This window comes from Coturnix japonica, chromosome 6, assembly GCF_001577835.2.
Source record: "Coturnix japonica isolate 7356 chromosome 6, Coturnix japonica 2.1, whole genome shotgun sequence".
Lineage (NCBI taxonomy): Eukaryota > Metazoa > Chordata > Aves > Galliformes > Phasianidae > Coturnix > Coturnix japonica.
In genome coordinates, this window is record NC_029521.1 from 15,719,629 (window position 1) to 15,736,976 (window position 17,348).

General features: G+C 40.8%; 1 protein-coding gene across 8 annotated transcripts in view; it reads right to left on the reverse strand.

Moving 5' to 3' along the window:
* Positions 1-7,938: 7,938 nt before the first annotated feature.
* Positions 7,939-17,348, reverse strand: part of ARHGAP22 (Rho GTPase activating protein 22) — a 118,384-nt gene continuing 108,974 nt past the window's right edge. For 5 of the 8 annotated variants that reach the window (XM_032445609.1, XM_032445610.1, XM_032445612.1 and 2 more), the window contains 3 exons: positions 16,086-16,222; positions 12,574-13,474; positions 7,939-8,635 (listed from right to left, as the gene is read on the reverse strand). In XM_032445609.1, coding sequence (XP_032301500.1) covers positions 8,407-8,635; positions 12,574-13,474; positions 16,086-16,222 — 1,267 coding nt within the window. In that variant the 3' untranslated portion in view covers positions 7,939-8,406. The remainder of the gene's footprint in view (positions 8,636-12,573; positions 13,475-16,085; positions 16,223-17,348) is intronic. The other 3 variants (XM_015866665.2, XM_015866666.2, XM_015866669.2) reach the window with 1 other exon arrangement.

Sequence of the window (17,348 nt, forward strand, 5' to 3'; positions counted from 1 at the left end):
GGGAAAGCAACATGCTGTAGCTATACTTCCACGTAGTATATGGTTCTTGGGAGTTTAGTTTCTTACTACTTTTGTCTGCACAGCTGAGTGCTTTCAGGGGAGAAGAGGAAAGGATGTGAATGCAGTAGGGGCAAAACTTCAGCTATTCTTTCTCCACCAGAAGTAACTGATTGCTAAAAACCATGAAGTGGTAGAAGAACCTCAGGATTCCTGTAGCTAATGCATTACGTGAGCAATACATGCCATCTAAAGGAGGGAGAAATAGTGCTGTATAAATTAATATACATCTCTTTCATTTCACCATGAGACCAGTGTAGCAGAAATCTTAATAATGGCTCATTTTAAGTCATTGATCTGCAGTAGTTTTCAGCACTTAAGCTCCAGGTTTCAATACGATTTTTAAACAAAAGTTATATCGAAATATGAAGAACAGTTTCTAAATAGTCATGTAAAATGGTGCTGCTCCTCACAGAAGTATTTTAACTGTTTACATTTTATATTTACAGAATGATTTATGTACAACTGACTTCAGTTTATGTATGAGTTAAACAATCATTCAGAATTTATTCCTTTGGAAAATGCAGATTCATAGTGAAGCTAGGCTGTGTAATCAAGTGTCATGTGTAGACGCATTGTTTGTGTAGTGAATTAGAATGTAAAGAGGAATTAAAATTAGTAATGCTCACCAAAACGAGCATGAAAATTACAGAAGTCTTTCCAGGCACAGAGTGGAAGCAAATTATGTGACTGGGCTACAAAGGTCATCCGAGAATGACTGACGCTCTTCAGTGCGGTTTCTTCACTTTGTTGGGTTGAGTCTCTTTTGTGGTTAGAGTGGGAAGAGGGAAATTCGTCCTTGCAGCAAAGTTTCAGAAAAATACAAGTGACAGCAAAGCTTTCAATATCTAACATGGCTTTGAATGAAAAAAGGCAGGATTCAAGGAGTGGGAATGTCTCAAAGATGACTGAATTGATAAACTGCACATTTGTTTCCCTGGCCTGGCTATAGACCACTGGTAAGTGCTATCTGTGTGTGTCGTTTTAGTTTCCTTATTTGTACGGAATATTTCAATATTGCCTTTCTAAGCCACATTTGTTAAGGCAAATATTTTTAGGGGTTCCTGCCAAATTGTATATTATCTATCTCAGAATAGGCAGGTCTTATTTGGATTTTTCTCACACTGGAACATAGAAAATCTGCTCGATTTCAACAGAGATGAATAGAACAGTCTATTTTGTAATTATTACTATTATTATTTTTAATTGAAGTTTAAGATGAGTATTAAGCCAAAATTTTTGGTCACAGAACAGTACTACTTTGCTATGTAAGGGTGAACCTGGAATATGAATTAAGACCGACAAAATCAACTCCAGATTCCAGAAGATGCTATAAACAATGGGATTTGTTAAATATAATCCCTATTTCAATTGATTGTGGACCCCCTCATATTGCAGTGATGCCTGAAATATTTGGAACCTTTAGAGTAACTGTTGCTATCACTTTCCAATGTCCTGAAGAAAAATTGCTTTAAAATGCATATTAAGTGAATCTGACCATTATTTTTTCTTTCAACATAAACAGGCTGTGTCTATTATTACCACACAGCAAGCAATTGACAGTAACTTCATTTTGCTCATAATCTCTTAAGGAGAATTGAGTTTTTCTTTTCTTTTAAGGTAGTGTTGATGAATGGCTGGGACTGTCCTCTGCAACCTGTCGCAGAATGAAGCGAGCCATGTTTAAAGGGATTATTTCACTAAGGTCAGAGCACTGGATGCTGGAACCTGTAGTCTACTTCTAGCATCTTCTTCATAGCAGTGTTACTTTCTGTTTTTCTTCCAGTCGATTGCATTTTAGGCAAGTTTAAGAGACCGGTGATTCAGATTCTCAGTAACCAAGTCATTGCAACAATAGACATGAAGTCTCATCTCTTTTTATTTCTTGAAATATGAAGTGACTTCAGAGAGAATTGTACACTGCCACAGACAGCAAACAAAGGAGTTGAGTGCAATTGTTTTTGTATGTTCTATTGCCAGCTAATATGCTATCTAATACACTGTAACTTTTATTACTGAAACGTTAAGCTTTAGTAGATGATTTCAAAATCTTTCATGACAACAGGCTTTACTAAAGTGCATGCAATGTTCTACTTCTAGGGCCATTCCAACCCATTGGAGTTGGTAGGGATTGAATTACAGTGTGCTGTGTCTGATTTCATGTCAGGTGAGCTTAAAAGTTGGGCAGTAATAACAATAATTCCCACCTCCTGTGGCCAGAGCTGTGGCTGGTTCTAAAAAAAACCTCTCCCTTTGCAGAAGTAGGTTCCTCAGGGTTTTTAAATAGATGGAAAGGTGGGGGGTGCGGGTAAGATGAATACTGTTACTGTGTGCGGTACTTCTACTCTATGATGTCCTTTGATGCCTCATGTCATTTGTTGAGGCTAGACAATGGGATAAGAATTGGGACTGGTGTGTGCTAGTGTGTGTGAGGGGGAAGCTGGACTGCCAGAGCATCAGCTGAACAACCTTAGAGCAGCCTGACTGACCAGGCCACCTCTTCTTCACTCCTTCAGCTAATCGGAAGAGACATGGCACTTCTCCCTGTGCAGGCACTGTGCAGCTTGGGGTTTTGGTTTAGAACAATCTTACTTCAGTGTATGTATAGCAGTATCTTCTGAGTGAGAATTCCAGCTAGATACAAAGATAAGGTTAATAAGGTTAGTAAGCCTTTCTGCTCCACGCACACACAGAATCACATATGTGTGAATTTAAGAGGTTGTAGTGATCTGTAAATGAGATGGTTGTGGCAATAGCGCCCTCTGCTGTTTCAGACTACAAGCAGAATGTTATTGACGTGGGCTTGTTTTATGGATAACTGCTCATCTGAATATAAAGTCTATTCTGTTAGAAGGTAAAAACTCAGCACTTTGACTGACATTTTATATTTCTAATGCTTCAGGATTAATACATATGGCATTAATCCCAACATTGCATAAGGATGGTCAAAGAGCTAGTACAGGTAGATAAACCCTGCCCAACCAGGAATCCAGTATTTGCTCTTAACAGCAGCTTGTTCACCTTGCTGTATTTCATTTGCCTGTTAAATTTTCGGTTCACCTGTCCGGATGTAGTTTAAGGACTGGAGCTGAAAGAGAGCAGTCTGTACAGGATTAGAAACAGTTTTAATGGAAATCTGTGATGAGACTCAACTGCCTACCTTAATTTTCAATTTGTTTTGTTTATCTTTAGTTATGGGCACTGGATTAAAGTGATATTTTAGTTGATCTCTTTTACTCCCTAACCCAGATCTCTCTTTTTTATAGATGTGTTATAAATCAGATGATATTGTTTCCACTTTCGCTGTTACAATTTTAAGCAAGGTTTTCTTGATCTACCTCACACAAACCATCTACGTTTCTCAGTAAGCAAAGCTAACCCTTGCTATTGGAACTACACTGAATGTGAAATAAACAAATACACTTCCTTCAGAAAAATGAACCTTTTGGCCAATGTTGAGACAATACAAGTAGTTATGTTTCTTATATATTTCACGTAAGATCTTCATGTGTAATATATAGCTTGTGTACAATAATATACATCTAGAATACTGTGTTAGCTGTAAATTGGTGATTTTATTATTGTAGTCTGGTTTTGTAGGTAAATGTAGCTTACTAGTAATGTCAGCTCATCCTTAACATTTTGCAAAAGGAATAATTCTTTGTAAGCTTTGCGTACAGATGAATTACTTTTGTAGGCCCAATATCTAGTCTATTTTTGAGAGTGCTTTAACTTTTATTACTAGAGTTGAGAAAGGAAAAAAAAAAAAACACCTTAATGATTGTGATCATTCCTTCTGCCCCTTTTAAATTATATTCTTGGTTTTCTTTTATCCCAGAGGAGATACCAAGGGGAAGATGGATCATGAAAAATATTGGGAGAGCTATTTTTTTTTTCTTCCCCGCATTTTGATACCTTTCCTGTTTTTCCTTTATTCCCTCCAAATAAGCTGTTGGTGGGGCATTACTGAAAGCATTGTGGTTTTTTCAATTGCTCATACCATAGTTCGTTACATGTGCACCACTGGAATGTATACATTGTTATCTAGTATGTTCATTGGTTATAATGATATTTTAAATAAAAAAGGAAAAAAAAAAAAAAAAAAAAAAAGCTTGACCACTATGCATTTAGTGTTTTTTCATTGCTAGGCTGGAATGACAAGCATGGACTTGACAGTAAGACTGCAGCTGGAGTTGTATTAGCATTGGTCTTTCCTGAGAAATGTTTTAAAGGGTGTTTATGTTCTCTTCTGTGTCTGAGCTCATCTGTAGGCAAAAAAAATGCTGGATGTCCTTCATACTTGCTTCTTTGCTACCAGCTGCAGTCTGCCTGCCCTCCTGGTAATGAAGCTGCTGGGCCCTTTTATGGTAGAAAGAGGTAAGACACAGCCCTTCCCGTGTGTGAAGGCACAGGGCCTGGGCCTTTAGGAAAAGAACTCCTCAAAACTGTTTGCCTGAGAAGCTTTAAGATACCTGACTTTTGAAGGGCTTTTACTGGAGAGCAAATCTGGGTGACGGGACTGCTTCCTGTACTGGTATCACGACCAGTGTTTATTTCATTACCTTCATTTCCAGCAGGCTCCGTGAGTTCCTTTAAATGAAGACTCACAATGCCCTCAAGTTGTGTTTGGCTGCATGCTGCTGTGTTGTCTGCATCGCGTTTTTGAGGCAAAGGTGCTGCAGATGTGTGCAGTATAGTGCAGCCCGCTTCCTTTCCCTGGAGCAGCTCTTCAGGGGGTGTTCTTCTAGGAAAATGGTGAGGCTCAGAGATGCTCTTTTTTATTTGTCTGCATTAGCATAAAGTGATGCTGCTTCTAAGTAACATGAATATAGAGCAAGGCTTGACACAGTCCTAGCTCTGGTCAGGAACTTGGCTGTATTAGCTTCATTTTTTATCATCTTGGACAGTATTTCTGGCTCATAGACCTAAAGCTGAAACTCTCCATAGAGCTGCTGGCTTGTATAGACCTCTTTGGCAAACATGGATCATTCAGTAAGTTAGCATTACTCCTTTTTTTTTTCATATTAGAAATATCATGGAGAGCCATAGAAATTGTTATTTTTCTGGAATATTTGGCTTTGGATTTATTTTTTTCAAGTATGTGCTTATGTTGGGGTTCTTTTAATGAAGTGTGGTTTTTTTTTGTTGTTGTTGTTGTTTTTTTTTTTAAACTTTATTTTTTTATCTGCATAATGTAGGAAGGGATGTTCCAGGCCAGGAAGCTACCTGAGTCTGTGTCTTTTTAGGACTAGCAAACCTGTCAACTGCTGCTAAGGCTTCAGTTTAATTGGTGGTGGTAGAAGGGGTCTGGAAGAAGCTAAATGTAAAATAGGGATGTGCTTAGATCTGTGAGATAGGCAAATGAAGTGGTGGGAAGAGCGTGGAAACAGGCTGTCACTGAAGAGAGTATTAACCTCCTCAAATAAGGACATGGTGATCCACGGGGTTATGTCCAACAGCATGAGCCTATCCTCATTTCTTGCAGAATTGCTCATGAGAGGAGATGAACGTTACATGTCTCTTGCCATGCTTTAGAGTTTGCTTCCTGCCGAGGTGCATTTTAGCAAGAACAGGGTACACTGCAACTTCTTGCAGCCTGTTTCTGCAGAGGATCATCTTCAAAATGACCTGAGATCTATTACTTCAGAAGAACAGGAATACATATTTCTGGAGCACAACAGTCACCTGAAGGTTAGTTCCATTAATTACTGTCAGTAGATAGTTTGCTCTGTGAAACTGACAAGAACTAATTTTATTCTGGCTGCTAGATCATGGAGAATGCAACACAGCTAGTAAGTGATCTTCTCTTGAAGCTGAAGACTTGGGATAGGTGGGTTTGTTCCTCACACTGACTGTAGATAACAGTTGTCTGGACTCTGAGTGCTTAAAGAACACTAAGAAAACTAAAGAGTAGTCTTGTTTAGTTCTTCTACTTGCATTGCATATTTGTTTTTAGGCTCTCAATCAGCATGTCTCAGTTAGTATTGTAGTGTCCTGGAATTAAAGAGACTAGTCTGCACTTGAAACGTAATGCAAGTGTAATGCAAGAAGGTAATGCAGTATGAATTGTTTATGGGGATGTAGGCTGTCAGGATGTTAGATATAATGAAAAGTACCCATGTTGGGGTAAGAATAAAAGAAGGTACAAAAATAGCCTGATTGCTGCTACTTTGGCTTGAATGCCTCTGGTAGTACAAGCTGTCACTTTTACCAGCCTGGTATTTTAATTGCAGAGTTATTTACAGCCTAGCACAGGCTTTACTTTGACACTGAGGTTTATTTTTGAGCACTGTCATTAGACCTCATGCTGCCTAACGCCACTTTGATGTTCCAGCTGAGATTAATTATTGCAGGAATTGCTCCTCATGCTTTGTGCATCTTAATAGTTTTGAACAAGCCACTGTCTTGTTTGCAGGCTCAGCTGTGACCCTGTAAGCTAGTGAGGAGTTGTGCCCAGCAGTAGTACCCTGGAAGAATGTGATCTGTGGTGGTGCTCGTTTAGTAATACAAGAAGGGGGGTGTGGGAGGTTGTTAAGGTTGATGCTGCTGCCTGCAGGTGGCAGGCTGCTCTTGCTAACAGTCAGGGTTGGGCCACAGTGCTTCACCACGGGGTAGTAAAAAATCAGTGCAGTTGGACATGCTTGGAAACTGTTCTGAAATACCCAAACAGTTTAGTTATATTTCACTGCTTTGCTCAACTTGCTGTAACCAGGAAATATGAGGCTAACGTGTTTCTTTTTGCTGGCTTAAAATGGTTTACATTTCTGTAGAAAGGAGAATCCCTACAGTAAGGCAGAAACAAGTTAACTTCTGTTCAGCCATCAGTGAGATAGGTAGAACAGCAGCAGAGAAAGAAGGTGTGCAGTCTGCTGGCACTGCAAAAAGCCCATTCCAAGGTTATCGCCAGATAATGAGTTATATTCTTTGCTAGCAAGAAAATAAAGCAAGGTTATTTTTCTTTTTAAATAGTTAAATGAAGCGAGCACCTTCACTGCAGTCTGAACCAGCTCCTACTCAGTTCATGTGGTCATGGCACTTTTTGTTAAAATCATTCTCCTTTGAGACTCCTAAGCTGCATCAGCTGTCAAAGATTCCTGCCAAAAGAGGGCAAACAATGGAGTGAGTGCAGGGGCTGGCAAATCACCTAAAGATGGATCTGGTGAAACAGTGTTCTGTGAGCAAGTTCTGTATGACTTCGGGGCACTCCAAATGTTATGCAGAACTTCCCCAATAAGTCAGTCAGTCCCTCGAAGGGAAGTGAGCCCTGACAGGTAAATACTGGAATTACAGCTTCATTCTAATAGTGTATGTTCTTTTTGTAGAAATAGTGAACTTAGGCTACTGGATTGTTTGCACTCCTCCTTCTATTCTCTCATATCCCCATAAACTTTCTTGTAACCGAAAAGAATCAACTGCTGCTCTCCTGTGACAGTTAAAGATAGATCCCACCCTTTCCCTTCTCCAATACTAACTGCATTCATTTCTCTTACAGTAGTTTTGCTATTCAAGTTAAAATATCCACATTGACTGGATGTGTTTTGACTATAATAAGAATTTTCCTTTTCTTACATTGATGTCTGATCACTACATATCAATTCATGTGAGATTTCTTTTTTCTTGCCGCTAATGCTGCCCTATTTTTGGCTCAAAGTAAAAATAAGTAACCTAGGGCAAAACGTGCATGTTTAAAGTTCCAGTGTGGTTCTGTGGCCAATCTGGTTGTTAAAAACATATGCTTTAATAAGTCATATTTTTGTGAGGCAGTGGAACTGTTTGGTACCTAAGGGATAATGTAGTGAAACTGTCAACATTTCCAGTATCTTCAGCTGTTCTGTAGACACTGTTTTCAAAGCAGTTTGATAAAATAATGCCACTTTCAGCAATGAGAAATCTGAACAAACTTTATGTAGAGAGCAGGGAGGAAAAAACCTTATTTTCAATCCATATGCTAAGTCACGCTGAACATGGTGACTTTCTGGAACTGTGGTTCTCCCAGGTCTCACCCATCTTCCATGCCTCTGCATTGTCCCTGACCCAGCAAAAGGAAGGTGCAGGGAATCCAAAAACGCAACGAGTACAGCAATGGAGACCAGAACCTTTTGACCTGTGGATAGAAACTGTGTCCACTCTTTCTTGGCAATCTGAAATCTAAACGTTCAAGCATTACGTTTAGCAGTCTTTTCCCAGCTGGCCCTAATATTACAGAACATGAAAAGACAACAGAGCACATGTCACTGAGAGCACAATTACTGCAGAGTTACCCATGATACATGAGCGTAACGTAACAAAATGTACATTTTCACTGGATTTGCCAGAAATAGAGTTTTCTGTGACGTACATCAGGTTGTTCTATTTGGGAACTTTAGCACTTTGACTCCCACCAGTTAAACATCCTAATGTTGAAAAAAACTCTTCCATTTCCTTCTGCAGGAGATGATTCCTCTTCTCTGCGTCTTCCCGTGCACGCTCAGAATTCCTCAGTTTTATCTCCAGCATTGTGTATTTCTTTCGTTCTTGGTCCAGTTCTTCTTCTAACCTAACCACTTGCTTCCTCAGGTCTGCACTTGCTTCTTCAATTCTTAAAACCAAACAGGAGAGAGAGGGAAGAGATAGGGAAAAAAAAAAAGAAAAAAAAAGAGCTTTTTAAGTTAAGTAGCATGATAAGTACCGCTGCGATGGCTAAGATAAATAGAAGTTGTTCAACTTAGAGCTAAAATATCTTAATTTTAAGAGGAAGTTTTAAATGAGAGCACCTATTACCATTTTATAGTTAATACCGAATTTAAGGGCAGGGGGTCCTTGACAGCTGGATCCTGCTCCATTTGTACCTTGAGGAAAAAATTAATATACCTAATCAAGTCAAGTCTTAGAAAGCAGTGCTTTTGGGAGCAGACAATGTCTGAGGATATACAACTCAAGGCACCTGTTATGGTTAGATACATAATTTCCAAAAGAAACAGCAGCCTTTTTTATCCTGATAATGTGTTTCCCTGTAAGGTATCCAGCACAGAAGAACACCCTGGAAGGTCGGTTAGTTAGGAATGAGGTCACAGTCCTTCCTTGCCTTCCATCTTATGGTATTTTCTGCACAGTTTGTCACTGACAGCGGGGTTGGGGAGCTGAATTTTTTCATAGTCTACAGAAGTTTAAAAAAAAAAAACAAAACAAAACAAAAAAGCCCAAAACAAGCAAACAAACAACAACAAAAAAAACACACACACAAAATCCACAATTCATATGAGGAAGAATCTGAAGGACAGACCTGAAACAGTTCATCATCTGTGCACAAATCTCCAATTCAAGACTCAGAACGAAGGTCAGAGACCAAGGTTCATGTTTTTTGGATTTGAAATAAAGCATAGAAGGAAAATCACTTCCTGCCCTCCCACTCACGTTTCCTAATTGCAAGGCAGAGTAATGGTGTTCATGCAGAAGAAATACATCCAAGATAGGAGTCAGACAGTGAATTTTAAGAACAGGCCCTTCCTAGGAAATGCTTCACTCTATATTAAAAATAGGAGAACCACAGGTTCAATGAACATTCTAATATCCAACTATGAAAATGGGATGCCTGGCTTCCCTCTGAAACTGGGTGAGGGATATTTTTACACAGGGCGGCACTTAAATAGGACACATACAGCCTCCACAGCAATGTCTAAAAGAACTTTTTCAGCAGAATCTGAATAGCATCTTGTGACACCAAGAAGCAATCTTGCACACAATACAATGCACTGCAGCCCTCTTCCTTCGCATACAGCCAAGAATGACATTACTATCATCACTACCAATTTCAACAAATTACAAAGTCACACCCATGAGCACTGATCACAAAGTACAGCAGACCAACAGCTGCACTTATAGGTAAACAGAAACTTGCAGAATATCTGGAAAAAACTGCCAGTCCTAGCCAACATTTATCACTGAGCTGTGTTTTGTAATGCAAGCAGACTCTTTGGAAGCTAAGATGCAGCCCCACACACCTCTTGCTACATTTCTGTTACAGCCCACAGATCTGCGCTACCAGTTAAATTTTCCTTCTGTGAAGCTTTAGGAGTCAGCTAGAACAGCCTAAACATGCCACTCCTGTTGTGAATACAAAGGTTCACAGTACTTACAGACATTTCACATACACAATAATAGTCCACTTCGGGACATTACCAGTTTCTTAAGAGTCCCAGGTAGTAAACATGAATTACTGAAACTCAACAGAGAATGCCTGCTAATTATATTAACCTCGAGGGAGAAATGCTCTGGAACAGACTGGTTACAGGAAGGCCATAAAACTTGCCTCCCTCTGACTAAGAGGGAGAAAATGGGCAGTTGATAATGATAAATAACAGCTTTTCCATCAGCAAGTGTTCCTTACCTCTGCCCCAGGCAGGTACCGACTTTGCTTTCCCTCCACATACGTGTGCCAACAAAAAGCTCATATGCCTTCATTAAAACATGCCCTACTACACAGGCTGAATTCTACAAACAAGCACGTGTACAATTGTAAAGGAGTTATTACTTTTGGGGACTAAACTCTCTTCATAACACCAATGAGGTAGTCCCCACTTTTCCTGCTAATCTGCCACATACCTTCACTGTAGTCAGCTCCTGTCTTTCCACAGGAGTGGACTTTCATGTGCAGTCAAAAGGAAACTAAAATGTTGCAGCTGCAGCAAAAACACTGCTAAATTTTTGAGAGCTGAAAAACTTGGCTTGAAACTCTTAAGACTCGACAGCAAGATCCTTAGGGCTGTAATCCCAAACAGCTGGAATCATCCTGTTTAATACAAAAAGGCAGTGACTGCATTTTGCCTAGTTTCATGAAAATACCACCAGTTCATTAGGCATCTTCCCTTTGGCTATTTTGCCCTGTGAGACCTGGCCAATTTGTAGTCCTCCCCTCCAGTTACACTAACTGCTCTTTGTCACTTTCCAGTTGAAGGATAAAGACAGGTGTTTGTTACAGCTGAAACAGCTGAGAATGCAGCAGGAGTGACAAACAGCCCCTTCCTAGGTGTCCCAACAGCTGAAGGCTGTTGGAAAAGTTTTCTTGATGATACAGAAAGCCATCACTTCCCACAGGCAGCAGGTAAGAATGGGCAGGTACACACTTCCAAGTTTTGCAGTCTCATCTCATTTCTGTTTCTTCCTCTGTATCCCTGCAACAAGGATTGCCAGGGCAGTCCTGCAGATTAAATGCAATGAACATACACTCATCTCCCTGCCAGCTTTGCAGAGGCTGGCAAACCACCATCACAGTAAACCATAAAATATAGCAGGAAGGTAACAAGTAATATTCATACCTTAACAGATGGCCCACTGGTAGAGATTGTAGTTCAGACCAGGGTTTTCCAAAACAGCTTTTGATAAATAACAATAAAAATTATGCAGCAGCAAGCTTAGCTTAAAGCTGTACAGTAATGTGTGTTTCTGATACCATGTGTAAGAGACTGGTTGGATACCAAGACATGTAAATGGTCGTAAATAACGTAGGGAGTCTAACGCTAACTAAACACACACAAACAAAAGAGCTGAGAAGAAACAAATATGTAAGAAATATGCTTGCAGCCCTTCTCCAATGCAGAGCACTATTACTGGTGACCACATCAGTGACAATTCTTTTGTATTATAACTTGGTGTACAATTCTGCACATGCCTTTATGTTAAAATGCAGCTAATGCCTTTGAATGACCATATTTATTTCATGTGTGTACTTTCCCAAGTACTTATCTGAATATCACTCTGTTAAACTCTTAAAATCATAAGAACTAAGACACCAGCTCAGGCAAATAGACAAATAGGACTCTTCCTAACTATTACCAAGTACTTTCTACTTCCTATAGCCCCTGCCTTCACAAACACCTCTCCTGAAAACATGAAAAACATCAGGACAAAGAACCACCAAGTTCAGCTCTGCTGCCCAAGGAGCACCTTGCTGCTGCTTTCAGTCAGTACCACACTGTGTGAGCTAAGGATGGCTTTGAGAGCATCCAGAAATGCTACTTTGATTTCTGAAGTTCAATACAAAATGCTTACTGAAAAAGTTATATCTGAGATGCAATCTCAACAACATCAGCAAAGAATAGTCACAACCATTGTTCTAAGGAAAGCTTCCCTTGGGAAAAGCAGCATAAAACCTTCAATTTCAGACTGATTTGGCTCAACTCTCTGCACCTGCACAGGCCACTCTAGGTTCCATTCACTCGCCTTGAGGCAGACACTTGCCTTGCTGTTTCTCCCAGAACACTGACAAAGAGCAAACTCTTGCAAGGACCTGTGCTGCAATTTCCATTGAAAACCAGCTGAGTGATACTGGAATTTCCTGTGTAATGGAAATCCCATTTTTATCTTCTGTCAAAGAGAAAAGCTGGACTCACAGAGCAGTGAGGGAAGACCAGATCCAAATTTACAGTATTCCCAAAACACAGGTCCCAGAACCAGATAGCTTGGTAGCCCCCTCCCGTGTTCAAACAGAGGTGATGATCACAGAAGACTTCTTTGTCTCCACCGTGCATGTGACATTACCTTTTGATACTGGTCTCGTACTCAGTCCTCTGTTTGCTCAGTTCTGTCTTTAGCTCTACCACCAAGCTCTGTAAGGCCCTAGAGCATCTGACAGAGTCTCTGGAAGCTGGAGCTAGGTTGCTCTGCTCACTGCTGCTGCTGCAGGCTTCTAACCTGTCGATGCTGTTCTCCAGATCTGGAGTCTTGACCTCACTCTGAGACAGTGAGCCCTGAGTCATCCACTCGGTTTGGAGAGAGCTTAAAGCTGAAGAATCACTGGCCCGACAGGCTGGGCAGCTGCTGACCGAGTCCACCACAGAGATCTCACATGATGATGTAGACCATGTGGTGCTGCCTATACTGTGTGTGCTGAGAGAGAGGCTGGATGAAGGGACATTGTCATAAGTTGAAAGTCTCTGAGAAGAACAAGAGTCTTTAACTCGTTCCCCAGAGGCTGTCCGGCGGTGGCCTCGGAGAGAGTACAGTCCATTCATCAGCCAGTTTCCACTGGAGGAGAGATTGGGGATATCTAGGGATGAGCTGCCCAGCTTTGGGCTCCCAGACCTTGCTCCCTGTTGGCGGAAGGAGTATTTCCACGGAGGTAGCGTCTGCACTCTTTTGCTTGGGCTGGTGGCAGGCTGAGCCAACTTGCTGCTGTGCTCCGGAGGGGTGTTTTTCAATGCAGGTCCAGGGGTGGCCTCCAGTGCCACAGCATTGTCAGAAGGCAGATCAGCAGGGCTAGGAACATTGTTTTCTGACCTGCTGTCCTCTCCATCCTCCTCAGAGATCCACTCCACAGTGTTGCGTGGACGCACAGGTCTGATTTCCAGTTGGCTCCCTGGCACATCTGCCTGAGGGACAGCAAAGATTCTCCCCTGTTCACTTATCAGCACCGTCATCAAGTGCTGAACCAGTGAGGTGCCTGTGAGAGAAAACAAAGGCAAGAATTCCATGAGACATGGAAAGCCTGATGCTCCCTGTCTGTGAGGTGCCATGCGAGTTCCTTGTGGGGCAGGTGTGTGGGCACCATGCCCTGCAGTGGGACAGTACAAACCTATCTGGGCCTTTTTATACAGGGCTGCAAGAGACAGGAATTGCTCCCACTTCTGGAGATAAGGAATAGGAATGGAAGGCATCTGTCTGCCTGCTGAATGCAGTTGACTAGCACAGCACAACATCAGCCTGCCTAAGGACACTTATGAGGATTACAGAAGAGAAAGACACATGGAAAACAGTGCATGTCTGTACCACACTGTGGCATGGGACTCAGAGCCAGCATCGACTTCATTTCAGCATGCACAGCTCTACAGGACTGCACAGCTCTGTGCAGAGATGCATGCTGGATCCTGAGTATACCAACACATCAGCTAGCACAGAGCATCTTTCTGTCCAGCCTCCAAAACTAGTAGGCTTCCACTGACTGGAGTATCTACACTACACTACAAGCCAAAATTCAGTCTTAGCAAGCCCAGAGCTGGTGTTTACAAAAGCACCAGAAGTTTCAGCCTTCTGCTGATATGTATAGAGAAACTTGCCAAGGGTATAACATCTGCATGACAGATGCAGCTGCGCACAAGGGGAAAGAGATACTTCTTGTACCATCAATCTATTTGTAGAATGCTCTTCACTTACAATTCTAGTAAAACATTCAGCAGTTTGAAATGAAACAGTACTCATTAGGAAACATGTTGAAATAGAGTCCAAGGTGGAAATGAGATTTCAAATATCTGCTGGAGAGACCCAGATAAATACAAAGTGAAAGCAACAAGGAAAAGAAGTTCTGGCTGACAGGTTTGTTTCTAATCTTGAAGAAGGACCCAAAAGAAAACATTAAATTTTAAGGTAGAACACAACACAAGTCACAGACTAAGGCAAGCAAGTGTATGTTCTTTACAATAGGACAGCAGAACAAAAGCCAGGTGTTACAGGAACATAGGTACCAGTAAATGTTGTAAAGTGGAACATAAGATGCCATAGGGGCTACTCTACTGGGACAAAGTTTCTCCTAAAAAATCACAAATGCAGCTGTAGACAGAAGCCAGCTGAATCACAAAGTCATCAACTTGATTAAAAGAGGAGTTTCTCAAAATATTCAGTCAAAGAAGTAAAAGTATACAACGAGTGCAGGAAGTGTACTGACAACTATGCAAGTCCACAAAATGAGTTGTTACTGCTTTTCAGTTGTGTAGATGATTATAGACTAAAAGAATACCACTTATCAAACCAAATACAAAGTATTTTCTACAAAAAAAACCAAAAAAACGATAAGGACATGAATATAATCACGAGTCTTGGCCGGATAGCAAGAGGTACACTAACCTCACCTACAACTCCCATTTACCTTCTGTGGATGTGGGGAGTTCAGCTGTGGCCGCCTTTATACTGCTGAATAACCCAGCACCTGCTTCTCCATGTGCTGACTCATATGGAGACAGATAATTTTCAGGTTTTTATATATGCAGGCATTCATGACTGCAACTAAGTCCTAAGTGCGCTGAGGTAAATTGTTAGTTACTCTGTTTCACCTTTTCTCAGTCTCACTTGTGGCTTTTATTACTTCTTTCCTAAAGCAAAGACCCAATCCAGAGGAGTGCAGAAGTAACTACTGAGTGTAGGAGTTTTTTTCGGTCACAGATCTATATTTTTTTTCATTCTTCTCAAATTAAAATAGTACTTGTCTTTCCATCATTTGGCTTCCTCTTTCTCTGGGGTTCTTCTCTTTTCCTGCAGTCTAGCACAAACAGGATACAATGAACAAGCAAACACAGCAAAACCTGAATAGAATAGTCTGATTTTCTGCCTTATCCCAACCCTTGCAGATAAAAGTTGTCATCTCAAAAGAATACACTTAACAGCAAATGTACCTGTAGGTAGGGCCTAGTAACATTACTTCTACAAGTTTGGTTTTCTTTTTCTTTTTTTTTTTTTTTCCTCCAATTCAGAAAATATATAAATACAAATATATGAGATATGACTGGAGTATTTTTTTTAAACACATTGTGCAAGCATCCAAAATTAACAGTGATCTTTGACTTATTACTCTATTCTGTAAAGTTCTGACCCACGCACAGTCTGCCTGCAAGACAACACATCTAACTGACACACAGGTATAACCTCTGTAGTACAGTAAGAACTGTAGTACCTCTTTCATTGTGGTTTGGATGCCCTTTGCAGGAAGCTACCTAAATGCACCCAAATGCACTGATGCTAAACAGCAGTAGTTTGGTACTGGAACACGGAACTGAAGAACATTTGACCTTTTTACACTAGTTAAGGAAGTTTTTCACACAACATCCAAAACGGCATAGAAGAGTAGAGGCATCTCCATGTTGTAGAGAAGAGAGACTGCCAGACCAGAGGCAAGTGGGATAACAGTGGTCAAACTGGTACATCCACTCAGAGGCACTGATGAAATGGACTGTTTGACTTGTTGCTGACTGTGCAGTCAGTGATACAACGTTGCAGTGCTTTTCACCCTATTCCTGCAGCTCCAAAATGCAGATGCTGTGTTATCTCACAAGAGGAGTACCTACCTTCCATCATGGTCACTGGATCTTCCATTTTGGGTCGTAATATATTTGGTCCAAATACTGTAGCTAGGTTCTGAACACTCATCTTGTTAACGCTGGAGTGAGCCTGAACTTCATCAAGGAACCTTGAAAAGCCCCCCCAGAAAAATCATAGAAGGAGAGAAATAAGTCAGTCACTTCTCAGACTGTAGGCATGCCAGGCAGAAACAGTTTTGCCCTGTGTTAATATAGCCTGGGATCCAAAATGCTCCTACAGACTAAGTGCAGCTTAGGTACTCAATCCTAGATCCCTTGTACGAACAAGAGATGACAGAATATCTTCTGCCAAAGGTATTTCTGAATATGCAAATACAGATTTTCCCAGAAATTTCCATTTACATGCAATGGCTTCTTCCAGTTTTCACTTATAGATAGAAGTAAAAAAAAGACATTTCACTGATCTTCTCATCCTAGAACTAAGCAACCCATGGGAAGAGCTTTATTTCTTGCAACTGATAAAACCCAGATGAAGAGCTTGTTGTGAACGCATCAGCTGGGCAGACATCAGCACATGAAAAAGACTTAATGTGAGCCAAAGATAGCACATGAAAAATGCAGACAGACTGGCTATCTGTATGCATATGCTGCAAATCAACAGAATGTTTCTAAAAGTTATATGTTTTCCAATTTGGAACAGCCTCAGTAGGAGCTATAGTAGGCCACAAGAAACACTGAAATAGCTTGTAATTAACCTCTTTACAAAAAGGATAACATGACATGAAAACCCAGAGGAGATGGAAACAGGTCTCAGTGACCTCAGAGTTGAACAGTCTCACTCTGCCTGTACTCTGTTTTTAATGAACTGCTGTTCATTCTGGGGTGATTTGAGTGGCTTTAGCAGTCAAAACATTTCCTCATCACACTATGCTACTCAGCTGGCAAACTTCTGAGTCCTACTTGCAGCCCAACTTTTCTAGGCACTCCTATTGTATTGTGGGCTTTCCGCATCCTGAGACCCAAGAACGGTTTTCTTCCCTAAGTCAGAACAAAAATCTACTTTCTTCACTTCTTCACTTAGAATCATGTATTATAGACAGTCTCTTCCATATTCTCCCTTTGTGTTTTGCACTTCTCAAATACGAAACTACAGAAGTCTACAGTGAGGCAGAATGCATTTTTCAAAGCACTCAAAATGACATTTCAAAAATGGTGTCCATCTGTACCCTTGGGAAGGATTGTCATCTCTTGAGTAAGGCATGGGCTTCACATCAGTCTACATTTGTGTCG